The sequence below is a fragment of the Mchenga conophoros genome, linkage group LG1, assembly GCF_057382185.1.
Source record: "Mchenga conophoros isolate Kocher_MC1m ecotype Shallow Benthic linkage group LG1, M_conophoros_male_GT1.1, whole genome shotgun sequence".
Taxonomy (NCBI): domain Eukaryota; kingdom Metazoa; phylum Chordata; class Actinopteri; order Cichliformes; family Cichlidae; genus Mchenga; species Mchenga conophoros.
This window is the reverse complement of record NC_140526.1, coordinates 27,877,338-27,904,750: the sequence shown is the minus strand read 5'-3', so window position 1 is coordinate 27,904,750 and position 27,413 is coordinate 27,877,338. Positions and strand designations below refer to the sequence as shown.

Genomic DNA, 27,413 nt, shown 5'->3' with positions numbered 1-27,413 from the left:
TGGCTAAGAAGTAGCAGGAACTCAAATATTAGAGTGAGTTCCAGTGAAATGATGTTCGGGTGTAACTAAACAGGAAATTGTATGACACCACATGCTGCAACATATGTCCTGTGAATTGCTTCAACCGCAAGATTTTCCACCAAAGAAGAAGAAAGAACATGAAACGTAGGAAATACTAAGAACTCCATCACTGCGACGCCTGACACCAACAACCGGCTTTCTCAGATTCGAAGACGCAGCATGGAAACTGCATATTTCCTGTTTTTTCTACACCTTTCCTTGAAGGGATACTGTGAAGCAAATCATCAAACAAACAAATCAGGTATTTATCATAATACAAATTGTAAATCATACATTACAGCAGAAGTGTTTTAAAATGTTGTATTTTTTTTAGAGGAAGTGTGAAGAGTGACTATTTTAGATTGAAATATGACAACAACACGACTCATCTGTGTGTCCAGATCTTCAGAAGCACTACAAAGCTGCGGAGGGACAAAACTTTACGATGCCATACTGTAACTGTTCAAAGATGGTGGATATGAAGAGTACAAGTTCCAGTGCTGAAGGAGGAGGAAATGAAGAGCAATTCCTAGACTGTGGAAAACTGTTTATAGCTGAAGCTAAGCATTCTGGAAATTATTCATGTTTCACAAAGTAAATAATGCTAAGTTCAAGTACTGATATGTTGTATACAGTGATATATTGTTCCTATTTTAGGTATGTTTAAAGACACTGCACCCCGGAACAGTTTTTTGTTTTTTGCTGCTCTAATTGTTTCTCTTGCCCATAGAGACCCTAACGAGGACTCAGATAAAAATAGCACAAAATGCCAAATGTTACTAAAAATCACTGTTTAATCAAGGAATCCCTTCCCTGACCCACCAGGGCATGGATTCCTCTAAACCCCTGAAGGTGGGTTGTGGTATCTGGCAGTGTTGTCTGACATTTGGTTTATTTTACTAACTTTATTTTTAAGTCATAATTTAGAAATCTAAACTATGACTCCCTCTGAGTGGATCACACTGCAAATCATCCCACCTTTCTGCACAACTTAATTAATGGATCTTGTCTTGTCATTCTCTTTTTAGTCACAGTCTTTATATAAGTCCTGTAAGTTATGAGGTAAGGCCTACAATGATTGGACTGTTTTTTTCAAGCACATCCCACAGATGGTAAATGGCCTGCATTTGTATAGCGCTTTTCTAGTCCATAGGACCCCAAAGCGCTTTACACTACATTCACCCATTCACACACACATTCACACACTGGCGATAGCAAGCTACATTGTAGCCACAGCTGCCCTGGGGCGCACTGACAGAGGCGAGGCTGCTGGACACAGGCGCCACCGGGCCCTCTGACCACCACCAGTAGGCAAACACGGGGTTAGTATCTTGCCCAAGGATATTTGGCATGCAGCCAGGAGGCAGCCTGGGATCGAACCACCGACCTTCTGATTAGTGGCTGACCTGCTCTGCCACCTGAGCTACAGCCACCCCAGATGGGTGTACATGGTCTGCAACACTGCTTAGTTAGGTGGTACGTGTCAAAATAACATCCACATGGATGACAGGATCCAATGTTTCCCAGCAAAACATATCCAAATGCATCACACTGCCTCTGTTGACTGGACTTCTTCTGACCAGAACCCTGTCGCTGGTTTTACCAGTGATTCCACACGAGCTGCAGGTTGGGAGATGCTCTAACCCAGTCGTCTAGCCATCACACTTTGGCTCTTGCCAGACTCACTCAAATCCTTACTCTTGACCATTTTTCCTGCTTTTAACATCAATTTTGAGGACAAACTGTTGCTCCCTAACATATCCCACCCACTAACAGATGAAGTGATAATCAGTGTTATTCACTTTTCCTGTCAGTGGTCATCTTATGTCAGATTGAAGTTTATTAGCATAGAAAGATGTCTGTGGGTTTCACCCTCATCATTTTCACCGTAGGTGTTTCAGCAAGACACCTCTTCTCAGCCACTAACAGATATACACATGAGAATGCGAAACCTGTTTTCACTTTAAAAGTGTCAAAGTGTGAATCACACCTCTGAGATGTTTAAATGTTATCATTAGTCAATGAAACTTCACATTTATAGTACCTTTCACAAATCTGAATGCGGCCCAGTTCATTGAGTGCAGTAATTTAATCAAAACTTGTTTAAAACCTTTTTTTAAATCTATCTTCAAATGCAAAATAAATTGTTTTCAATGAGTGTAAATGACTTGCTGCTTCACAAATTTCTGTTACATGTTCGTGTCGCTGCTATCCAGTGGCAACAAGCTGTTCTTCCGTCTGCAAGTGGAGAAAATGAGATGCCTTTGGCGTAATGAAAGCATTAAAATCCTGGTTGTGTGTGCTGGTGGTCAAATCTCCTGCCCAGGCTTCGGCTGTAGTAACAACACAAATGTCACTTGGTACAAGGTGAGTTCCATACAAGATAGTAGTAACCACTTCACAATCTAAACATTGAAATCACAGCAAAACAAGTGTGCTTTCTTACAGAATAAAAAGAAGGTTTCAGACCAACACAGGCCGTCCCGGGAAGTCAGAGAGGTGTTATATCTCGAACCAGTCCATGAAAAGGATGATGGAGTATTTTTCTGTCACACACAAATAATTGAGGGAGGAGTGACATGGACTTTGAGGACGGGGGTTGAGGTCATAGTTATACGTAAGTGCTGTCTTCATGTTCTCATATGTATGTGTATTTTTGTTTTCTTATATGATCAAGATATTATCACTATGGTTAAAAGTTCATGATATATATACAGGGAGTGCAGAATTATTAGGCAAATGAGTATTTTGTCCACATCATCCTCTCCATGCATGTTGTCTTACTCCAAGCTGTATAGGCTCGAAAGCCTACTACCAATTAAGCATATTAGGTGATGTGCATCTCTGTAATGAGAAGGGGTGTGGTCTAATGACATCAACACCCTATATCAGGTGTGCATAATTATTTGGCAATGTCCTTTCCTTTGGCAAAATGGGTCAAAAGAAGGACTTGACAGGCTCAGAAAAGTCAAAAATAGTGAGATATCTTGCAGAGGGATGCAGCAGTCTCAAAATTGCAAAGCTTCTGAAGCATGATCATCGAACAATCAAGCGTTTCATTCAAAATAGTCAACAGGGTCGCAAGAAGCGTGTGGAAAAACCAAGGCGCAAAATAACTGCCCATGAACTGAGAAAAGTCAAGCGTGCAGCTGCCAAGATGCCACTTGCCACCAGTTTGGCCATATTTCAGAGCTGCAACATCACTGGAGTGCCCAAAAGCACAAGGTGTGCAATACTCAGAGACATGGCCAAGGTAAGAAAGGCTGAAAGACGACCACCACTGAACAAGACACACAAGCTGAAATGTCAAGACTGGGCCAAGAAATATCTCAAGACTGATTTTTCTAAGGTTTTATGGACTGATGAAATGAGAGTGAGTCTTGATGGGCCAGATGGATGGGCCCATGGCTGGATTGGTAAAGGGCAGAGAGCTCCAGTCCGACTCAGACGCCAGCAAGGTGGAGGTGGAGTACTGGTTTGGGCTGGTATCATCAAAGATGAGCTTGTGGGGCCTTTTCGGGTTGAGGATGGAGTCAAGCTCAACTCCCAGTCCTACTGTGCCAGTTTCTGGAAGACACCTTCTTCAAGCAGTGGTACAGGAAGAAGTCTGCATCCTTCAAGAAAAACATGATTTCCATGCAGGACAATGCTCCATCACACGCGTCCAAGTACCCCACAGCGTGGCTGGCAAGAAAGGGTATAAAAGAAGAAAAACTAATGACATGGCCTCCTTGTTCACCTGATCTGAACCCCATTGAGAACCTGTGGTCCATCATCAAATGTGAGATATACAAGGAGGGAAAACAGTACACCTCTCTGAACAGTGTCTGGGAGGCTGTGGTTGCTGCTGCACGCAATGTTGATGGTGAACAGATCAAAATACTGACAGAATCCATGGATGGCAGGCTTTTGAGTGTCCTTGCAAAGAAAGGTGGCTATATTGGTCGCTGATTTGTTTTTGTTTTGTTTTTGAATGTCAGAAATGTATATTTGTGAATGTGGAGATGTTATATTGGTTTCACTGGTGAAAATAAATAATTGAAATGGGTATATATTTGTTTTTTGTTAAGTTGCCTAATAATTATGCACAGTAATAGTCACCTGCACACACAGATATCCCCCTAAAATAGCTAAAACTAAAAACAAACTAAAAACTACTTCCAAAAACATTCAGCTTTGATATTAATGAGTTTTTTGGGTTCATTGAGAACATGGTTGTTGTTCAATAATAAAATTATTCCTCAAAAATACAACTTGCCTAATAATTCTGCACTCCCTGTAAGTACCACCAATTTTGAGCAAACACAGTAGCATACAGTTAGGACCATAATTGTTTGGGATGATGACAAATTTGTGTCATTTTTCTTTGTGCTACCACAGTGGATTTTAAAATCAATCAAGATGAAACTGAAATACAGACCTTCAGCTTTAATTCAAGGGGCTTAATAATCAATATTTTTAGATTAGCTGTAAATTACAGCATTTTTTTTTTAAATAAATAACCCCCTATTTAAAGAGGATCAAAACTAACTGGGCACCCAAACAGAATTTTAAATACAATGATGATTTTAAAAAATATGGAAGAAAATCCTTTGCAATCATTGTGTAGCCCACCCGTACTTACCGTGCCAGGTAAGCACCTTGGGTTCTTTAAACCAAACAACTTTAATCCAATAAGAGTATGTCAAATATTACTTAGTGTCTTGAGTGTTGTTAGATGAACTTTAAAATACTAGGATACCTATTTAAAACTATCAAATGCAGGTATTGTAAAAGTAACAAATTTAGTACACTTACAAATCGCTAATGTAACACTTAGTCATCAAATGCCCCAACCTTAGTAACTAAGGAAATAAAATGACTCGGACCAGTTTCAGAAACAATTGAGTTGAATTAAATTATCTTGAAAACTAAAACAGAGAATTGTGTAAAATGCCGGGTTACAATTACTTTAAAATGTCTCATTATGTTTGGTATGGTCATTTGGATAACTCAAATTCAACTTCAGTAACACAAAGGGGGGTCCACACTCTCTCTGTGCACACACTCAAGCCAGCATATGTTAAAATAAAATAACACCAACAGAAATGAAAACTTGTTGCAGGCCTGAAGTGATGCTTGGGAGCAGTGTGGCCCAAAACGTGATGGTCACTTCACTCAAAGACGAAAAAATACATAAAATATTGTACCCTATAATGCCGAACTTGCAGTCTTTATGCTCTTGGAAGAGCATGATGAGGAAAAGAACTCGCTGTTGGAAGATATCTGGCAGTAAAAGTCTCTGCACCTCTAGCTTCTAGTCTCTCAGTCAGTTCAAGGAATGAAGAGTGATCGGCAGACATCCAAAGATGGTGCGGGCTCCGTATTAGTATCACATGCACTCTAGGTTGTCTTGGCATCTCTTAACTAACTGATGAATATTCACAGTTTCTACATATTTAGCCACTCAGCTAATGAGCTGACACCCATGTGTGCAGTGATGCTAACTTAAAGCTAATGCAAACATGAGCAGCTGCACTGTGTTTTTTAGGAGAAATGTCTCCAGCTTCTCACAGGCAGTTTGTAGAATGTGCATATCCACAAAGACTGTTGATAGTCCAATTCATACATACACTTTCTGCACTTAGTCCAATCACTTCCGCCCAAGATTACGTCCACTTAAAATCATGAGCTCTTCGCAACAAACAGGATGCTTGTAAATATGAATATAATAATATTTGGGTGCTGCTCGTTTGGGGTCTCTCTCTTCAGTTACTACAAAGCATGCTCTGTTGGGATTACAGATCAGCTGACTGACTTAAATAGTATCCCATCTCTGTTTTTGCACTGTGCTTTCCATCATTATCCATTTGCACTGTAATGTGGAGTTTAATCAGTTTTGTATCATTTGGCTTAACCTGAGCAGAGTACAGAGAAAGAGTATAGCCCTGTACACTTCATCCTGCTACTTCTACGAGCAGTCACATGATCAGTAAACACTAATTACCTTTTCTACTCACAGCCATACATGCCCGTAACCATTTGCACCACCTTTTCTGACACATAATGCAGTATGCTTTGGATCATGAAGTTTTCTGCCTGTCTAATTTGGCCTTCCTGTTCTTAAATGCAATCGGTGGATTGCGACTTTTTGTAATCTCTTTGTACGCACATTCATGAGGCAATTTCTTGAATGTAGATGTCAGTGATATGCCTACCTTCTTGACAAAGTTCTTAATTTAGCTGGATGTTGCGAAAGTTTTTTTTTAATTTTTTGTTTGTTTGTCTTAACCAAGTTAAAACTTCTGTGATCAAGAACTTTAGTTGTCTTCAATGGTCTTTAGGATGTTTTGGTGTTGCTGAACTGGCCAGTGCATTCATTTTTATTTATTTTTTTTTACAATCTACCATACTGGTTTTTGGCACATGATTAAGACTCAACATGATGGCCTCCTTCATTTGCACCTCTTTGGACTGCACACTAAGAGTTCCAGTGAACAGCATCCAAATATGAGAAAAAACAGTATGGGAATATGTATAACAATGGCTGTAATTCCGAAACAGTTTGTGTAACACATTTGTCAAAGTCCTTAAATTAAAGCTGAAACTGCACTTCAATAGCATTTTGGCTGTTTGATTTTAAAATCCACTGTAATAGTGAACAGCAGGCAAAAAAACAAGCAAAACTACAAAAAGTTGTGTGGTATTGACCTAACTGTAACTCTAGGGTTGTTAATCTTCACCTAACTGCTGGGCATTTAAAATTACATAGTCCAATTCATACATACACAGTTGCACAGACTTCTCGTCCTTTCTGCGCATCTCAGTGCAGCTACCAATCACAACATTCATTTTCGCCCATAATTCTTCCGCTTAAAATCATGAGCCTCAACACCAGCATCTTTAAGCTTTCATTTATTCACTAAAACATTTCTGCACTGAAACACTGATTGGCACAGCATCAATAGCTGCCAGATGTTTTATCTGGTTAATGCTCTATACATAGTCTAGCTATTAACATTCAGCGACTGCACTATTCCATTCCTGCTATTGCTATGTGATCCATAGCTATTAACAGGGGTGCACATAAGTGGTCCACAGGTGCGCATTCGCTGTCAAAATACAAGACGCACACCAGATAAGAAGTTGCAACGCGCGTTTGCGTACATAAGATTTTCTGGAGGAGGACAGACATTTGTTTAGAATTCTTAAAGATGTCGAAGAAGCAAGCTCCTTTAAGCAATTACTTTGGTGTTCCTCCACCTCCAAATAAATGTAAGAAGGAGTCCGAACCACAAAAGAAGCACGTATTCTCGGAAAAGTGGTTGCAGGAGGTGAGCTGGCTTCAAATAAAAGATGAACGCACAGAGATATGGTGCAGAATAATCCCACTCTAGCAGACAAAAACAGTGGCTTTTATATGTACGCAAATGCGCGTTGCAACTTCTTATCTGGTGCACGTCTTTTATTTTGATGGCGAATGCGTGTTGTTTCCCAACAGTGTCTTGTCTTATCTTGTTGTACTCTTGCTATTGCACACTTGAGTGTCCACATTGATCTCTTATAGTGCACTTGCAAAACAGCAGACATCACACACAGAGCTTATCTTATCGCCCTGCTCAGTTTAATGTCACAGTTTCCATCCTTCCAGCTTCCCAGTTTAATTGCTAAACTGTGAAGTTAAACTCATAACCAGTTGCACCAATTGTTTTATTCACAACAGTTTTTTTTTCTGAAAGCTCCAATACCATGCTTCATGTCAGCTGCAGCACCACTCTTAAAGGTTATTAAAAAGGGAATTTTAATATAATGCTTTATTATAATCCTTACATAATGTAACTCAGTGGAAGAAAACACATTGGTTACACAACTTGCATCTTTCTGTTTTGTTTTGTTAGGTTATTTATTGCAGTCGTCTTGCAAAAGATTGTGCCACTAAAGGCTAGCAAACAAAAAAAATGCAAAAAGATTTACATATATATATATATATATATATACACACATGTATGTATGTATATAAGACAAAGTTATGTGCGTCCTCTTACTTGCTTTTAATAGATAGTTTGGCCAATTAGAAATCTGATACTACAGTCTAATAAGATAAAAAAGTAATACTAAAGTAGGCCAGCGCATACTACCGGATAAAACAGCATGGCCATATCTTGCAAGATCTAATGTCTGTACGTACTCATTTACACATTTGCACGTCAAACAGATGTCCCAAATTTAAGCATCCATTTTAACACACTTTTGAAAAGTCAGATTCTATAAATTGCAATAATATTTTTTTTCTAGGCCAGGTCAGACAAATTTGTTCTTTCACCAGTATGTCATTAGTGTATTCATTTACACTGATGCAATGGCATTTCATCCATATTCCAATCCAATTTCAAGAAATATACAATTACACAAGGGACACCTGAATGCCACTGCCCTATAAGAAAACCATTTACATCCCAGACTCAATTTGTACATTACACACTCTACCAAAAAATATTATTTGGTTCATATGCTGCTCAGAAACTGAATACCACAGGGCCTAACCCACAGTAGGTGGTTAAGTGGTTAACTGTTTGTGTGGTTGTTGCTATCATTGCTTTCCTGTGTAAGAACAACTTAGAATGCATGCAAATACATATGGTGATAGTACATTTCATTTATCTGTAGATTTGTCTTATAAAAGAGCTCTGGGTATGCAGCTAGCTATAAGTTAGTGCTGTTACAGTTAAAACATACTGTGCTCTGAGCCCCTCTGTAGCTTGCTGACAAGTGTTGTGATGCAAAAATCAGCCTGACAGAGCTGCCTGCATCTTGGCTTATTTCTGCTTGTTTCTTGCTGAATTTTAAGGTGTCGGTATGTCTTGATATACACAGATTGCAAGGAGTCATTTGAATTGTTGTAGTGGCTGTTTCAAAGTAGAGCTCAGATCTATATGTGTATGACTGTTTCTGTAGTAAATTAGGTACACATTTCTGACTTTATTTCCAATCGCCTTCACAGCACCGCCATCACGCAGTCCTCCCAGGATTCCTGTTGATAATGAGCCAAAGGAAGTGGAAATTGGTGATTAGTTACATCATTCTGAAAAACTTATTTTAAAGAAAAACATGTACAGGAAGTGAACACACAAAATCAAGCAGCCCATTAGTTGTTTGTGTCACTTCTAGTGACCTGCTTTTAATGGCTTTTTTTCTCCTCCACTCAATTTAGGCCAGCCTTACACATTCTTATGTAAGGCACTGTTTCCTTTTGAACTAAATTTTTCACCAAAGATAGAGTGGTACATGAATAATGATGGTAACATGACTCTACTAGACAGTAAGTAAGTCGCATCAGTCCCTTACTACTAATGTTATAAAATCCATTCATGTAGCAAGCTCTCAACATCATTTCTGTAATGCAGACAGAAGTCTTTGAAAAAGTACACGCAAGAGTACGAGGTCATACAGGTAGCTACGATAAATGAGGTGACACCACATCACTTGACGTACACGTACACCTGCATCGCCAGTAATACATTTGGAAACATCAGCGCCACAATCAAGCTGAAAAGGAAAATTAAAGGTAATAATGTTCTTATTGTTACTTCATGTGTTCATGTTTTAGTCAGAATATATGTGTAATAACACTGTTATACCACTGTGCTTTAGTCACTGTTGTGGTCTGCTGGAATAGACAATATTTTTGCAAAAAAAAAACAAAAAAACTAATCACCAAACAAGCAAAAAATGTGATGAAATCCAATCTAAAGCTAAAGAGAAAGCTATTTAACTCATATTCATCACAAACAAAATTCTTAAAGCACGCGAGGGTTGCTCTGTGTCTGCTTAATGTGTAGTTAAACTGTTTCAGTTTTGTCTTCCAGCTTCTACCCATCCAGCTTCCCATGTCGGTCACTCCTGCTTTGAAGACGTAATACAATCTAAAAGTTGTTCTTTTGTTGTTGCTTTTTTCTTCTTGCAGTGCAATGGCCATCACTGGTTGGGTATCTAGTTACAGCCTTCCTGCCGGTGGGTGGGCTGATAATCATCGTGCGTGTAAAATGGCTGGAGATACAGCTCATCTACAGATGCTACTTTAAAAATGGAAAACACAATGGAGGTTAATGCAGATGCACATAGACTGGCACACCTGTCTCTCCTCTTTATAGGACATGGCATTACTTCAGGATGGGCATTAAATCCATAGGCTAACTGAAACGCTGTGTCAATGCTTTAAAATAGTCACTTTTTGTAGTAGTGGCAGTCAATATATTGTTTTGTCTCCACAAAGAAAGACTGTTATCATATGTATTTTTTTTCTCACGCTGTCTTTCGCAACTTGACACCTCTACCAGATGAGAAAGAGTTTGATGTGTTTCTGTCGTATGTGTGGAGCCCTGCATCAGAAGAAGTGTTGGGAGGTGAGATCATTTCCTCCAGATCACCTCTTAATGATGAGGAAGGTAAGCCAAAGCAAGGATTCTTTTTTCACCCTATTACATTTTTAAAAAACATAAAGTAACAGTTTCTTTTGTTGACAGGAGACCTGTGTATCACCGACCTACTTAACGAGGAAGTTAAAGCTACCAAAAAGCCACTAGAGGTGCTGCTGCCCCAAGTGTTAGAGGACCAGTGGGGGTATCGCCTCTGTCTACTGGAGAGGGATGTGATTCCTGGAGGAGGTTAAAAGATCATATATCTGTGTCTGTGTGAGAGATGTTTCCCAAAAGGGTTCCTAATTTCTTTTTTCTCTACAGCATACACAAATGACGTGGTTCTTGCAATAAAGAAAAGCCAAATGCTTATCTGTGTCCTGTCAGATGACTACTTCACCAACAGTAATGCTGTGTTTGAACTGGAATCAGGAGTTCAGGTAGGATTACATACTCACAAAGCAGAACTTTTTCTTGTTTTGTATAGTTTCTGTAGTAATTAGAGATGGCACGATATCACCTTTTTTTTTCCAATACCGATTCCGATATCATAAATTTGGATATCTGCCAATACCGATATGAATCCGATACAGCGCATTTTGTAATCAATAAAACAGTTTTTAATAAATATCTTGCTGCATTTTGCAGAAGTTCATACTCAAGTTTTAAAAAAACAAGGGACTAAAGCTATTCTGTTATACCTGTATGCAAAAAATACACTCCACCCAAAACATTTTATAGTTCAGCAATACTGATCAATCTAATAAATTTAAACCTACACCATCCTCCCTATTCTGGTATTTTATAGAGTACTTACCTACCTAACTAATAGGGTTGCCAACTCCCAGCAAAAATATTAGGGAACCACCCCCCGCTCTTAATCGATGTAATCAACTTTAATTTAATGCATGTGTAAAAGAAATGCACAGAAATCAATTATTTTTCTACAATATTTAAAGAGATTCAACATCTTTCTTCAACAGAATTGCAGACTGCACAGATGGTACCTTCCCAAAGGAAAACGTACTATAGCTTACTAGGGTGTATATTACACTTATTAGTTACTATATACAATAATGGATTTCTATACATTTAATCAGATGACCACTTTTGTTGTAAGATTCAGATAATTATTTGTTCAAAGTTTTTAAATGACATAACAAAGAAAAATATTTCTTTGTGCCCCCCTTCCCCTGTTAATGCCCTACCTGGCCCCCTGGCAACACTTTGCTAGACCCGCCCCTGCACAGTTACCAGCCGTCAGCTACCTAAAAAAGGATCCTGGTGTTATCTCTCAGAAACAGTTCATAACTTCCCTTCAACTCATTCATGTCACCTAAAAGGTAAACCTGTTTCTCCATCACCTGTTCAGCTCTGATGATTCAGTAAAGACATCTCCTGGTTTCATCTTCATGTTTCCCTCTCACCACATATCCAAACGGATATCATGACCAGCAGCTTTTACAGCCGTGGCTCCAGCAAACCTCAGCTGATACTAGAAAGTGATATTAAATACATTCTAACAACAGCTTATCAAGCTGAAAGACGGGACTTGCTGCAGAAAAGCCGATCAGCTGATCATTGATCAGTTTCATGTTTGAAGTAATAACAGGAGAGGAAGGGGGAGTGAATGAGAGAAGTAGATGCAACTGCACAGCAAAGACAGAATAACTCCAGCTTTGTGTCTATTTTTTAATTCTAGCTGAAGTATGGGACAAATCGCTTCCTTTTCACCTCAATATGGAACTCCGATGGCCAGTCCAGCTGTGGATCCATATATCAGTTGTTAAGCTTAACGTGGAAATACTATGCAAACATTCAGGGGTGAACTTACACACTTGCTTTACTTCTCTGGGATAGTTTTCGCCAAGATGAAATGCCGCGGTTAGGAAGCATGTAGCGAGGCTCCAAATGCTCCAACAGACCACCGACAGGTCTGGCAGACAACAGCCGCTCTATCACGTGACACATACTGCTCCGATGCGCAGAGCTGGGTTACGCCAATCAGCGCGTTTTGTGAGGTGATTTTGTGATACTTCGGATCGGATTACATTTTTAATTTCTCTCCGATATCCGATCCAGTAATTTAAGTCAGTATCGGACCGATACCGATACGTAATATCGGATCGGTCCATCTCTAGTAGTAATCAGACCAGATGGACTGTTACATGTAAGACAGGTTAAAATTCATTGATTACTGATCCCCCCGGGATAACCTGTGGCAAAAACGACTCTCACAATCACACTTCTAGGTCACAGTTTTAAATCTCTTCTGCAATCGCATACAAAAATTGGCCACCTTACTTGCTTCAACAGCTTTGTAGATATTTGAAGTTTACACAGCTACGTTCTCCCCTGAAAATATGTTAAAAGTTTATTTTGTGACCCAGAAAGAGTAATAAGAGTAATATTAAAAACTTAGTAGCGGCCGCTATTGTTGAAAACTGGAACTGGCTGATCCACGCTATGAATTCTGCGATATGGTGGGCCATAAAGGACACACCCGACCCATCCTTAAAATTCGTGGAAAAGGAGGACGCATTTGTCTGCATTCGGAGGAGTCTACGAATTTGGGCAGCCTTTGTCGCATCGCTGTGGCGTAATCGGCCTACAAATGCAGCCCATGAATTTGGACACCCCCAACGGTACCTTTTCTCTCAGGGGTGATCAGCCCGTCCACGGAACCGTTGTTCAGCGATCACACGGACCATCCTGTTTGTGACATCATCTTATTGCGGAAGTTTTCCATTAAATAAAGCCTGCAGACAAGTGGTGAGCGGTAGCTAACATTCTTTAATCAAATCAAAGAACAGAAAACTAAGCTTGGTGGAGAGGATGCATGACCGTGGGGCAGACGGTCAGCAGAGTCCCTCTCTGAGCCTTGCATGGCTCTCAGTTAAATACCTTCTCTAGGAACAAAAGGCAGTACACAGCTGTTTCACACCTTAAGGTTCACACTCCCTTGCTACCTCCCAGAGTCCTCAAAGACACAAAAGACTCTTCCTGTGGAGTTGTCTGCTTCCCCCCAACTTCCTTACCAGACCCCCACCATCTGTCTAACTGCTTGAGTGTGAGACATGCTAAAATCCAGTGGCACTAAGGCATTATACAATAAAATAATGTGAATAATACATAAATAAAAGACATTCTTATACACATCATATCACGGTACCGCACTGGAGTTCACTGAGCTCCAGATTCCATTCAATTCAATTCAAAATTTATTTGTATAGCACATTTAAAAACAACTAACCCTTTGGTTAACTAACAGTTAATCAAAGTGCTTCACAATCAGTTAAGAACAAGAGAAAGCAATAGGAAACAAATATAGATAAATTAGAAACAAATACTGATAAATGAGAAGACAATGAATTAACATTAAAAACATAAAACAGGTACTCAAACTGAACTCGAATTAAAAGCCAAAGTAAAAAAGTGAGTTTTAAGACGCGACTTAAAAGACTGAAGACTCTGAAGTACGAATCTCCACTGGCAGATTATTCCAGAGTCTGGGTGCTGCTGCTACGAAGGCCCGATCTCCTCTATGCTTCAATCAAGGCCTCGGTTGTGCTAAGAGCATCTGGTTAGGTGATCTCAGCCCTCTTTTGGGGTCATACATGTTGAGGAGTTTGTTTAAATAACTGGGCGCCATATTATTTAAAACTTTAAAAGTAAGTAAAAGAATCTTAAAATCAATACGATACTTTACAGGAAGCCAGTGTAAATTTGCTAAAACTGGAATGATGTGTTCATGCATTCTAACACCTGTTAAAAGAAGTGCAGCATCATTTTGGACTAACTGCAAGCGATGGAGAGATGAGTGTTAAGGACCCAAATAGAGTGAATTGCAGTAGTCCAGTCTAGAGGTGATTAAGGCATGAATAAGTGTTTCTAGGTCTCTTGGAGGAAGATGAAGCGGTCTCCATGCCTAGATGCTTGGTTTTATACACCTGTGGCTGTGGACTTCATTTTAACAAATGTTTTGATGGTAATTGAATACTTTTGGCAGTTAAGTGTACCTTCTAAAGCTTTATTTTTTCCCTGGACACATTATGAAAACATGCAATTTTCCTTCCAAACTTCACACTTATGTTTAGCAAATAATGACTATGTAGAAGTTGCCAGTGGAAAACTTTCATTTTGCAAGAAGCACAACCCGAATACAATCCTGTAAGTTTCATTTAATCACTTCAGTGACTTAAATTGAAACCAATAGCTGTGTGAATCTTCTTTTACGATGAAGGTGCAATTTTTTTAAACAAGAAAATATTTATAATTTCTTAACAATTAGATTGTTATCGTTTATTTATCATTATTGTTTTGTTTTGGGGTTTTTTACACATTTTTAGGCTTTGCTGCAAAACTCTGTCCTAAAACTCCTGCTTTTATGGACCACTAAAGCCTCGCCATCTCTTATCCAGCCTGATCCCCCCCTGCCCACACTTGTGCAAAGGGCCTTGGGAGTGCTACCCAGCCTGGATTGGAGGTCAGGGGAACCTTCCCACAGCAACTTCTGGAGATCTTTAAGGAAGACCATGCCCAAAAACAAAGTGAAGCTAGTTTCAGTGAGGTAGCATTACTGATTTTTTTTGGTGTTGGAAGAAACTATAGAATTTACAAGGTTACTCTTCTTTTCTTACTGTACATTATATTTATTTACTGTGTACTGTAAAGGTGAAAGTTCTCTTAATATAGTTTTCATTAAAATGTTGCAAGCACTTTCAGCAAAAGCCATTCAACCACAATTAACCACAGAACGTCAACGGAAATCATCATAAAAAAAAACAGAAATCCTTATGATACCTGAAATATTTTCATGTGTATACTGTGCATAGTATTTTTTTTAACTTTGAAATACTGTTTAACACCTTGGTTTTGCTTTGTACTTATTTTTCTTATATAGAGCTCACAGTTTATCATTCATATTTATTTTCTGAGCGTCTGCAATAAAAAAATAAATTCTTCCTGGCTTTAATAATGTATTTTGATTCTCAAGGTCAGAACAAAAACACACGTTAAGGAAATTTCCATGACACAGATGTAGATTCATAGCTATCATTTTAACATTTTGGGAGGGAAAAAAGGGTGAGTCACCTCCTATACTATAGGGCTGGGTATCGCCCCTATTTCTAGAATCAATTCGATTCTTTTTCATAATCTCACGATTCGATTCGATTCAGTCAATTTTGACTAAGTCAGAAATATTATAAGTCTGATCAATTGTCAGTACTGACACCTATAAGACTTTATCAGAGGTGTGAGCATCACAGCAGATGCCTTTGTGTCAAAGTAACTGAGGATAAAACACAGAAAAACATGAAGGAGATTTTCCTGGCCTGGCTTTAAAGCAGATAACCTTAAAAATATTCTGCAGTAGAACAAAAACCGAAAAAAAAAAAAAAACATGAATCAGCATACGATCATTACCTAATGCTGCTGAAGTGAAGCAGAGCAATGTTAGAGGTTTTATTAGAGACACAGCTAAGCGTTTTGCAATTTGGCATAATTTAAAAAAAATTACATTTCTTTGGTATTGAACATAAAAAAATGAGGCTTTCTTGTTGGATGTCTCTTTTTTTTTTTTTTAAACCAGTCTACCGCTGTAAACGACAGTAGACTGGTGGGTAATAAGCAAACGAATGCAGAAAAAAAAGAGATTTGAGATGAGAAACTGTTCTTGAAAAACACAGAGAGAGAAAGCTGTGTAGGAAGTGTGATTTTATTGTGGTAGAAGCCAAAAAAAAGCAAAAGTAAGAGGAAATTCACAATGATGTTTATGTGAAGCGAAATGTGAAGCATAGTTTGGATCTTCTTTTGCTGCTGGTTCAGTCAATTTTGGATGGAGAGTGACACAATCTGCAGCATCAGGATCTGTGAGCTGTCAGCTTTCAGCCCCAACGGCGTGTACGTGCCATCGGGTGAGAAATGAATCGATGTCGCTTTATTCAAGGTGAAATTGATTTTAATTGGAAAATCGATTATCGAAACTCAGCCCTACTATACTATAGTCACCTCCTATACTGACTTTATTAGTGTCCGTGAGTATGTACCTGGTTTCACATGTTACAAAGACTGACTTATAAATACACACTTTAAAAAAGGAAATATTTAATGGAAACAGATTTCAGCATAACGTTGATTGAATTTATTAGGGGACGTTAACAGAACACTCAACCCACAGAAATTCAAAGTTCATATTTCTCATTAAGATGGATTTCCCCCAGACTGTAAAGCACAATGTATATCAGTGAGGTGCAACTTAAAATGGGCCTGATTAACATATCAACAGCACTGTTACCCGCACCCTGGTATCCACATCATGCCGCATTCAGTCTGGGTTTCACACAGAGGTCAACTACAGACATATTAGTTTTGGACATAAAAATGAAATCAGACATATTTCTACAGTAATTAGCCTGAATGGGTAAAAGAAAGCAAGCATAACATAAACACTGAGGTGGCACAGCCGGTGAAAACCAAGGATCTGGAACTGACAAACTCATGCCATGTCTAGTGTACTTCACACTCAAGACAGCATAGGTCTCACACTCTGATTTGTGGCATTTTAAAAATAAAACACTGTGGCACTCCTATTTACATTTTTACACAGAAATTAAGCAAGCAGCACACTTGCTCACCAGCTTTGGAGAGGAGCAAAGGAAAATGTGGGGCGTAAGGTGAGAGTTTTGTTTTTTTCATTAACCTGAAAAAGCAAATACAATTGTAGCCATCATACTGGGGAATTTCTTTTCATCACCAGTTCACACCTTTTACACAGAGGTCAACCAGTATTTCAAAGTGGAAACAAATTCAGTCACAATCAAAGCAGGCTTAAAGTATTCATCATCACAGACCCACAGAGAAGTTGGAAAAACTAGGACTCTAATGACTAATTATCTGAGCCTTCACTGATATTTAACATGGTTAACCTATACAAAATTAGCTAGTAGTGACAAAATTTGCTGTAGTTATTTACAAGTTTTCTGCTTGGGACTTGAGCTTCCTTTCCCAAAGCTTTTGATGATCGGAAAATCCCTGTTTGCCCTTGTTGAAGGAATTAGGTCCTGCAGATGTTGGCGTTTCCCTAAAAAGGTGACAGAAGTAAAGAAATTAAAGATTTCAAAGCTGACCACAGAAGCCAAGTGCAAAATTGTAAAGTACAGTCTGTACCTCCCAATGTTCTTCATCCTCATCTTTGCTTCTGGAGGCATCTCCTCAGGTTCACTCTACATGACAAAAGAAAGTTAATATCAGCCTCTGAACATCTACTGTTCAAGCATTTTTTGTGATCGTGACATGCCTGCATGCACAGACACTTACATCATCATCTTCGTTAAAAACAGACGCTAGGCCCAGCTTTTTTGCAGGAAGTGATGGCGCAGTCTCTTTGGGCTTCTAAAAACAGGTTGGGGGACATGACAATTAGGAAAACAAAATAAAACACCACAACTTAGCATCAAGCATCACACCTCCATGCTCAGAAATCACAATCCTTCCTTCAGCTTCTGAATTATAGCAGTGAATAAAGAAGTTTATGTAACAACACAGAAAGTCAACGTGAAACTGACCTCTGATATTTTGGATATTACCAACACCAACATGCATATGAACACATTCATAAAATGGAGAAAATAGGGATGAAATGTGTTTTGTGAGGCAACCGTCATAGTGATGGCTGATCATCCAAAACTAGTCATTTGATTCTTATGGTCTATTGACTGTTAATGACAATTTTGAAGAACTTCACTCAAGGTAATAAATTGCGATTGCAGTCACAGTGTCTTTTGGAAGCATAAACACAGCAACATGCAAATCTTGGATGAGGTAAATTCCTTATTCTTTCAACACCTTTCACACTGGTGGCCAGATTCAAATGACATGTCTTTTTAAAACTTTTAAAAACTTCACTACTACTTTTTAAAAACTCTTTAGGACTTTTCTGAGCAGTGTGCCATGATCATTTACAATCCCATGCTCTAACTTTTATGCTATTCAGAGACTGTGTACAACAATTTCATGGGTGTTACAACACCCATTATATTAATAGGGTACAGATTTTTAAATAACAGCGTTGCACAGTGTTAGTCTACAGTCTCACATACTCACCGGTGCTCCCAGTTTAATAGATATGGGGTTTGTTTTCTTCCCCAATTGACTGCTCATGCTGAAGCCTATTTTGGAGACTTTGGTTGGTGCTGGTGGGTCTGCTGAAGACTCGTCTTCATCTTCGTGGGTGAGATGCTGGGATGTGCGTTTGACTGCGGTCCCTTCTCCCCCCACAGTGCTACAAGAGACAGGCTTAGTTTTCACTCTGCCTCCCTCCTCCTGCGGCCCTGCTTGAGGCAAGACAACTCACCAAGGTGAACAACTGTTTCCTGGGCGTTATTAAATCCATCATCTTTACCTGTATGGCTAGCCATTAATGAAGCAACGAAACATAAGTACCACTCTACCATTTAATTTGGTGCTTTATCAATCCACGTGACGACTGTGTGCGTAGTAAGTCGCAACCTTATCAGAATTTGGTGTTTGAAGCACTCTACATGATGTATAAGACCAGGTAACCCCAAGCTAAGATGCCAGCGCTAACTAGCATTAGTTAGCTAATAGCACACCAGCTATTCCGGCGAGTTATGAAGCTAAAAACAAAACAGTGGACTGTAGTAAAGAGTGATGCCTTTGGCTTATCAACTGTTAATTAATAGTACATCTGACACGCACCTAAATAGGTTAACGTCAACACAATATTAACTGCTAACTTGTCATTAGCAAGCTTATCTACTTAGCATGAAGTTGTCTTAAGACACCTTCTGCTAACGTCTCTTCTTAGTTTTAATAAACAGGGGGCATATCAAGCTAACACTGACTACTTTATATTTTTCAACCATATTATACACTATAAAACAGCACACATATCACCTCTGTCGTCGGTGTTACCCCTCCTTTTACGCTCGTTATCCGCCATTTTTTTCTCCACTCAATTTCACCGCTAGTCGTCTTCTGGCGCTGTTAGCAGTACAACCCTCCCACTCTGATAATAGAAGAAGAGGAAAATGGACGTAGCAATATGACAGCGAGCTAACCTGGTAAACAGAAACTGGTAAGAATAAGGAACTTAACGAGTTTAATCGCATAGCGTGTTATTTATAGCTTGTAGGTATTTAGGTAAAGCTACAGGTCGACTTGAGTTAATATTAAAAGTTGACCCTAATGTGAAATATTACCTGTTGTAGCTTTGCTATCCTCAGCTATGCTACGTGTTAATGTAATGCTGTGTTGGCTAACATTTATGTTACAGTTCATTAGCGCTGTAAGACCCAGTGTGTTTTATATACACGGCCGATATCTTTTAGATTACTTCCAGTAACGGTTATTTTACATAGTTAACACAATTGATAGACTTTATGCATTTCTGTCACCCTTGGATAACTTTCTGTCTTTTGTTGTTTGTTTGTTTTTTAAATTCCCAGTCCCTTTAAAAGCTTGCCCTAAGACAATGTACCAGTCAAGATGGGACAGACAATGTGCGTATGCTCCCGTGCCTCCATCACCATTGATAACAAAAAGTATTATTTTGTCCAGAAGCTCGACGAAGGGTAAGAAAACATTTTCACACTGTATGACTTTAACTACGCAGAAGTATATCATAAGATTTTATATTTGTCACCAAATCCTAAATTAGAAAAAGAAACAAATGAATAATTAATCCTCTAAGAGTTATCCCGATGTAGCTCATTACTGTGACCTTCATTCATGAGTCTCATAGCTGCACTTGGTGACCGCATCTCAACTTACTGGGAACATGGGCACTGGTTGTTAGTTTGTAAACAGATCCTATACACTCTCTTCGTTATTTTATTTTATTAACAGGGACGAATCAAGTTTATAACCTCAGATATGCTGGGAAATCATAAGGCAATGAAAGATGGATTAATGCATTGTTGATTATTAAAACTTTTTGGCTCCAGTTTCTTCTTTTACCTGTTCCCTTTTAGGATAACAGTGGTTATCTCCCTTTGTCTCACCTTAGCCATAGTCTTCCTCTGTCACACAAACCCTTTGTATATCCTCCTTCACTACATCCATGAGTCTTCTCTGTGGCCTTCCTCTTTTCCTGCTGTCTGACACATATCTACTATCCCTCCTCTGTGCATGTCCAAACAATCTTTGTTTTCTACCTGTGTTTCCAAAGCCGTCCCTCTGATCTACTTATTTCTAATCCTGTCTAATCAGGTCACTCCCAGTGAAAATCTTAGCATCTTCAACTCTGCCCACTCTTTGTTTTTATTTTGTTTCTTTTTGTGGGTGTTTTTTTTTGGGGGGGGGGGCAGTATCACAGGCTCCAAGCCATACATCATAGCAGGTTTCACTACCATCTTGCAAACCTTAACTTTGATTAATTTGCTATCCTTTTGTCATAAATCCCCCTGATAGTTGTCTCAACAAACTCCAACCCACTACATGCACACTTTTCTTCACCTCCTTTGTTCAAACCAAAGCAAGTATGTATGGCATGTCACTGTTCCTTTCCTTTTAAGTCAGTTTTGCATTGATAAACCTTTTTCTCTTTTCAGTGGGTTCAGTTTCGTTGATCTGGTTGAAGGGGTAAAGGATGGGCACTTCTATGCCCTGAAGAGAATCCTATGTCATGACCGTGAGGGTCGCCAGGAGGCTCAGACAGAGGTGGAGATGCACCAGATGTTTAACCATCCCAACGTCTTGAGCCTGGTTGCACATTCCTTTGTTGATCATGGAGGCAAGACTGAAGCCCGGCTACTTCTGCCATATATGAGAGTAAGTTTTTGCAGCAGTTATCATTAGCATAATCTTGAGAGAAATGATCTTGGTCTGATATGCTTGCGTGCTTATGCAAACAGAAAGGCAGTCTGTGGTCTGTTCTGGAGAAGCTGAGAGACAAGGGGAGCTCAATGCCTGAAAAACAAATTTTGCAAATCTTTCGTGGTATCTGCTCTGGACTCAAGGCCATTCACGACAAAGGCTATGCACACAGGTAATCCCTAACCATCTGAGATGTTGAATGAGAAACTATATGAAAAAAAGAATAAACATCATTGTGCTGTTATGCATTATTTGATTAAAACTTTAATCTTACTTCCGATCTGTTTATTTTTGACTTGGGGTATGCAGTTTTTCAGCAGCAGTGCATGGTGGTGCAGAAATGACAAGCGAGTGCACTACATGCATATCATGTTTCACACATTTCAAAAGAAATACCAGATTATTTTGCCATATTCAGATTCATTACTCCCATAAAGGGGGGAAATCCATAATTTTTATCTTTTAGAAAGCTCCACAATACTTATGCATTTAGAAACAAAAACATTATTTCACCACTTAAATAAGTTGAACCAGTTGTGTGTCTTGCAGCTCATTGCCATATTGTCTTTATTGATGGTCAGCTGCAAATAGCTTGACCACATTCCAACAAACATATGGGACAAACACAGTGTTTGTGTGGGTCAAAGTGGGACACGTTTACAATGCTGGGACGTGTTCAAATGCAATATATTTGAACGTAACCTTTTAAACTTTCTTGCCAACTTACTAAATAGTTGTCAGTAGCATCTGTATATCTCATATCTGACAATTTTAGTAATTTTTAACAAGTTATGGCACATGCACACAGACGATGTCACTTCACAGAATAATTGTTCTTGTGCAAAATGTAAAAATAACTTTAGAAAAACAAATTTCTCACTATATACTACCTTTTCATTTTCTGTGTTGTAGTTTCTATCATTTTCACAAAAATTTGCAAAGCTTCTTACTTTTTGGTTATTTGGAACTTTAGCCTGACTAATGTTATACCCAATGTGACTATGCTAAAAATACTTCCCTTCATACACATTGACTAAAAGCCAGGCTTTAGAAAAGTGCATGTATTGAAGAACCAGTCAAAATGTAGCACATTGTCTCAAGATTATTTGTCTAAATAGTTGTACTTCTTTTGAAAAACAAACTAAAGGTAGTTTGGTTATCATCAAAATGGCAATTTCAGCTCGAGTGACCAGATGTTCCTCTTTATGTGGGACTGCACAGCATTTTTACTTCTTGTCCAACGTCCCACAGCTTACCCGAGTGACTGGTTGTTGCCAGATGGTCAGCAACAGGCCTCCAGGCATGAGTGACTGATGCAACAGTCAACCTGCTTTTGTGTTTTTTGTTTTTAACCCGACAGAGTTGTCTACATCTAAATGCCTGCTGTGTGCTATAATTTGACAGAGACATAAAGCCCACAAATGTGCTTCTTGATGAGGATGACAGGCCAGTTCTGATGGACCTTGGCTCAATGAACCGTGCCAGGATTGAGGTAAAGTCCAGGGTCTAAGAAGGATTTTTAAGATTTGTGACTTTATGGGTTTTTTTGTGGAAAAAAAGACTTAGTTAGTTTAACTGAAGCCTGAGGTGAGACTGGTCACCACAGCATTTTTGTGCTCTGAATGTGTAAGAACAAAGTGCCGTCCTCACTACTTTTTTTGTGTTTGTTTATACTGAAAAGTAATTTTCAGGCTTTTATTTAATTGAATTCAATTCAATTTTATTGAATTTAAATGTTGCTGAGCTCCACCACTAGATGGCAGAGTAGTGAAGCTCATATTTAGGTTATACAGCTAAATGTCTGGGTTTTGTCTTTAGTTTCTCAGGACACAGCTGTTTTCTTTCTAGATTTTCTTTTTTTCTTTTTTTTTTCTTTTTAAACATAATTGACTGTGTAATGAGCAATGTCACATGTGACTTTTAACATTTCCATAGCTTTTATTGTTAGATTTGCTTTTTGTATGTCTCTGAAACTACTTTGTGGTTCTTTAACACATCCATCCAACGTCTTACCGCTAGAGCCCCTAAACTACTTAACCCACAATGGATTTAATAAAAATGACTTCATTGCAGGTAAAAGGATCCAGAGAAGCCATGACCATACAGGACTGGGCCGCCCAGCGGTGCACCATTTCGTACAGGGCTCCTGAACTCTTCAATGTTGAGAGCCACTGCATTATAGATGAGCGCACTGATATCTGGGTAAAGCTGTGTAGACCTTTGCTTGTCTGTGTTGCGTATATTTGTTCTCAGTAAATGTCACTCACAGATGAAACCTCTTTCTTGTGCTTTGCTGTCCCCACCGTTCCAGTCACTTGGCTGTGTGCTTTACTGTATGATGATGTTGGAAGGGCCGTACGATCTGATATTTCAGAAGGGAGACAGTGTTGCTCTGGCTGTCCAGAATCCAGTATCCATCCCTCCCTCTTGCAGGTCAGTCTTCAGGCTGTAGCTTGAAAGTTTCCTATTTATTTAAATGTTTGTGTTACTGCTTTGCAGAGTAGTAGGAAAAAACAGTTGTTTTGAATTGAGAAGCCCTGGAGAATAAAAGCATGTTCCAGTTCAAATGGCGTGCAACTGATTTTAGGACCGATAGTAACAGGAATAGGTACCTTACCAAGATTTTTGTATGCTTGAATTTTCTTTGGTACTGTTCAGTTAAGCTAACACAACACTGACCTCTCAAATGTAGTACAAAAAAACTAAGTTTAGTTTCTCTTTCATTTTTAAAAAAAAAAGCTATGTGGCTGTGAGCCTGGCTACACCCTGGAAACCTTTTCACTGTTAATAAAAATTGTGCATGCTTAACACCGCACATGCTTTACAGTGCGGTGTAGAAGTCTTAAGCTACCCCTCCTTTCATCATATTTTCATAGGAAGGAAAAGGTATTGCAGTTCTTTGAAGTTCTTTCAAAAGTTTGAAAGTCAAGATTTGGTATCACCACCTTTTATTCTTCAACACAGCTTGAACTCTCTTAGACAAGCTTTCTGTCATTTTTTTAAAAGTAGTCTTCAGGAATAGTTTTTCAGTAATGTTGAAGTTTGAGCTTTAGGATCATTTACATGCTGAAAAATGAAGCAGTTGCCAACCAGATGCTTTCCTCATGGCACTGTATGGTGTATCTAACCTCACTTTTCTGTGTTGATAATTTCACAAATGTTGTTCTCCAACACCACTGGTTGAAATGCAGCCCCGAATCATGATAGAGCCTCCACCATGCGTCATAGATTGGTGTGGACACTCTATTGTACCTCTCACCTGTACTTCTCCAAACACACTGACTAAGATTTGAACCACAGTTATCAAATCTGGATTAATCACCCAATAAGACCTGTTCCTACTGATTTTCAGTCCAGTTCTTGTGTAATTTGGTCACCCTGAACATTTTCTCCATGTTTATTCCCTTCTTTAACAATGGCTTCTTGACAGCCATCCTTCCCCAAAGACCGTTTCTGATTAGGCTTCAGTGAACACTTTTTTTTTTTCTTTTTTGAAGTTTGAACTAAAGTTGTGACATGCTGCTCTTAACAAAGTGCCTAAAATAACCATTTAGAATGGGTTCTGTGCCGAGTTGTCTGTTATCTATAGACACTAGTTCATCCTTTGAGTTAGGTGCCTTTTTCTGCTTGAATCATTCATATGTCAGTGTGAAGTTGCTTAACAAACAAAAAAGATTCCTCTGAAAATGCTCGGTACAAGGACTGGACTGAAAATGAGTGAAAAAAGCTTACAAGAAATTCTGACTCCTTGGAACCAAAATCTAAAGAAGCGAGGGGGTAACTCAAGACCTTTGACAGCACTGTATCAAACCTAAAGTTGGTATTTGTCTTGTACCCAGATACTCAGAGGGTCTGCAGATGCTGCTGAGCTCCATAATGGTGTCAAATCCTCAGGAGAGACCGAACATCAACTGGGTTCTTGATCAAGTACAGGACCTGCAGAGTCGCAGCCCAAACACCCAAACCAACATGGTCTGATCCTGCACAGTGAACCAAATGTGTGGTCATGTAGACCTTTGAAAGGAACATCTTAGTTCCAGGTTAAAATTCTTTGATTTATTTATTGACTCTAATATACCAATTTTCACTCATCTTGGGGAGCTTGGCATGAGTTTAGTTTGAATGTTCCAGTTCAGTTTGGGTATCACAAAACATTTGTATAGTCCTCCTAAAGCTCTGAAGAATCAGAGAAGCCTTACATGTAATTACACCCAGAAGCCAATTATGGCTGAGGCTATGTGCATCTGATAATGAAGTGGGTCTGTTTTGTAATCTCAACGTTCTTCCAAGAGTAGAATAAAGAGGACACCACTCTGTCAATTCAGTTTGAGGCTGGAACTAGCAGGGTGGAATTTTAGTTTGGGACTATGATGAGGGCAACAGGCTAGCTTTATTACTCTATATGAAGGTTAAAATCGGTGTACATTAACTTAAAATTCAGTTATGAAGAAAAGCTGCCTAGCTACTGGCTGTGGCCTTACAAAATAAGCATATTTCTATAATAATACTTTAAGATATTCAACTTTTTGTTTTCTCAGTTATAGTGTGGTTGTTTTTTGTTTTCTTAATGACAATGGTGTAAAGATAAAAGATAAACATAAAAGCTTTGCCAAAATTTCCTGTGAGTGAAAGCTGCCCCAGATGACATTCCCTAGCAAGAAGGAATATGTTCCACTTTCTTTCTTTCTTTTTCCCCCTTTAATTCCTTATTATTCCTTATTATGTGTAACACTTAGTTACACGTGTGTACCGTAATCGTCAGCTTTCTCGTTTTAGCAGAGATGGAGAAAAGAGGCAGGAGTCTCCTCGTCTGCATTTCTCCACATATTCAATTACTTGCACACACAAAAAAGAAAAGAGAATGATTGGAGATGTCAGGTTCTAATGTTACAACGGTAAATTCAAATTTTAATGACACTGAGGAATCACTTCATGGCATGCTTGTCATCAAAATTGCAATTTTATGTGACCTTATAGGGTTGGTTTTTGTTTTGTTTTTATTAAACTTCACTTTTCACTGTATTGTGTTTTAACAGTTAAATATTTTCCATTCCAGCTATGTTTGTGTTGAATCCTGCGTTTTCACTCATGAGTGATTAGTTTGACACTTTTGTTTTCTCAGGGTACGCAAACATCCCAAAGGGTCTGATGGTGTTTCTCATTAGACCCTAATGATACTTTTTAAATGGTTACTAGACACAGTAAATTTTTAGGCGTTTTAAATTTCATTTTTGGCTGTCCTGCAGTGATGAAGTACATTATAATAAAACTAAGAAGTCCAGTTAATTGTTGGTATGTACTGGAACAGTAATTAACACAGCATTTAACTGTATCACCACCTCCTACTAAGCCTGTCTATGTAAACTGACTATGAACTTCTGTGTGGCTGTTAATGGCGCACAAACTGGCTTGATGCCTGCAGTAAGAAATCTCTCCTGTATTACAGACACAGTGGTGAAGATCACAGATGAGTGTGTTATTTGATTTTGTAAAATCCTTTTGAAGTTGTGTTTATTCACTGTCAAGTAAAAGGATAAATGTGGTAAATATGTACTGTAGCACTATGTACACAGTTTTTAATATACTTGTGAAATAAAATGGCATCGTGGCATTTTAAAAGTAGTCTGTCAAATAAATTATGTGAATCTGTGTTTAAGTATAGTTACCGCTACGACACATCGCCCAATTTAAAAAAACAAACAAAAAAAGCATTCTGAAAGCATTAATTAGTTGGTTAAACTTCATAAATTCAACCTAGGGGATCATCAGATATTTGCATTTCAATTGTTTTGATAACCTGATGTTTTGTGATGCAGCATCAATTTGCAGCCTATAAAATTTTATTTGTAAATGTGATATTATGGTGGATGATCAATCACAATTTGCAGATAATAGTAATTTATGATGTACAGAAAGCAAGTTATCAATTTCCGTGTCATTAGTTGGCTCTACAAATTAATGAGAATTAAAATTAGTTTGCTTACAAACAGTCTCCTCCAGTAAAAGGTTAATCTCGTTCACCACCAAATTAAAGTGTGTGTGAGTTTAGGAGTGTTATGTGATCATGTGGTCAGTAGTAACCATGGACACAAAAAGCATGAAAATACGTGAATGTATCAG

At 38.6% G+C, this 27,413-nt stretch overlaps 3 protein-coding genes across 5 annotated transcripts; 2 read left to right on the top strand and 1 right to left on the bottom strand.

The window, feature by feature from the left end:
- The first annotated feature begins 106 nt into the window (after nucleotides 1-106).
- LOC146583510 (interleukin-18 receptor accessory protein-like) lies at nucleotides 107-15,414 on the top strand. 2 transcript variants are annotated; one of them, XM_085272695.1, is made up of 12 exons: nucleotides 107-322; nucleotides 462-654; nucleotides 2,277-2,427; nucleotides 2,509-2,677; nucleotides 9,041-9,103; nucleotides 9,251-9,362; nucleotides 9,444-9,604; nucleotides 10,004-10,141; nucleotides 10,377-10,484; nucleotides 10,563-10,703; nucleotides 10,779-10,894; nucleotides 14,876-15,414. In XM_085272695.1, the coding sequence occupies exons 1-12, from the start codon at nucleotides 241-243 to the stop codon at nucleotides 15,026-15,028; spliced, it is 1,587 nt and encodes a 528-aa protein (XP_085128821.1). In that variant the 5' UTR covers nucleotides 107-240; the 3' UTR covers nucleotides 15,029-15,414. The 2 variants fall into 2 exon arrangements, with proteins under 2 accessions (XP_085128821.1, XP_085128815.1); XM_085272689.1 differs by having other exon boundaries at nucleotides 14,804-15,414.
- Nucleotides 15,415-16,157: 743 nt separating this feature from the next.
- On the bottom strand, nucleotides 16,158-19,485 carry pcnp (PEST proteolytic signal containing nuclear protein). Of its 2 annotated transcripts, none has more exons than XM_085272681.1 (5): nucleotides 19,374-19,485; nucleotides 18,561-18,787; nucleotides 17,775-17,849; nucleotides 17,625-17,680; nucleotides 16,158-17,538 (listed from the first exon to the last, which is right to left on the bottom strand). In XM_085272681.1, the coding sequence occupies exons 1-5, from the start codon at nucleotides 19,417-19,419 to the stop codon at nucleotides 17,427-17,429; spliced, it is 516 nt and encodes a 171-aa protein (XP_085128807.1). In that variant the 5' UTR covers nucleotides 19,420-19,485; the 3' UTR covers nucleotides 16,158-17,426. The 2 variants fall into 2 exon arrangements, with proteins under 2 accessions (XP_085128807.1, XP_085128799.1); XM_085272673.1 differs by having other exon boundaries at nucleotides 18,561-18,790; nucleotides 19,374-19,469.
- stk16 (serine/threonine kinase 16) lies at nucleotides 19,415-26,912 on the top strand. Its single transcript, XM_085272661.1, has 8 exons — nucleotides 19,415-19,554; nucleotides 19,925-20,050; nucleotides 21,029-21,248; nucleotides 21,332-21,465; nucleotides 22,698-22,785; nucleotides 23,367-23,495; nucleotides 23,605-23,726; nucleotides 25,133-26,912. Exons 2-8 carry the CDS (start codon nucleotides 19,965-19,967, stop codon nucleotides 25,269-25,271), a joined length of 918 nt encoding a protein of 305 aa, XP_085128787.1. The 5' UTR covers nucleotides 19,415-19,554; nucleotides 19,925-19,964; the 3' UTR covers nucleotides 25,272-26,912.
- Nucleotides 26,913-27,413: the final 501 nt, after the last annotated feature.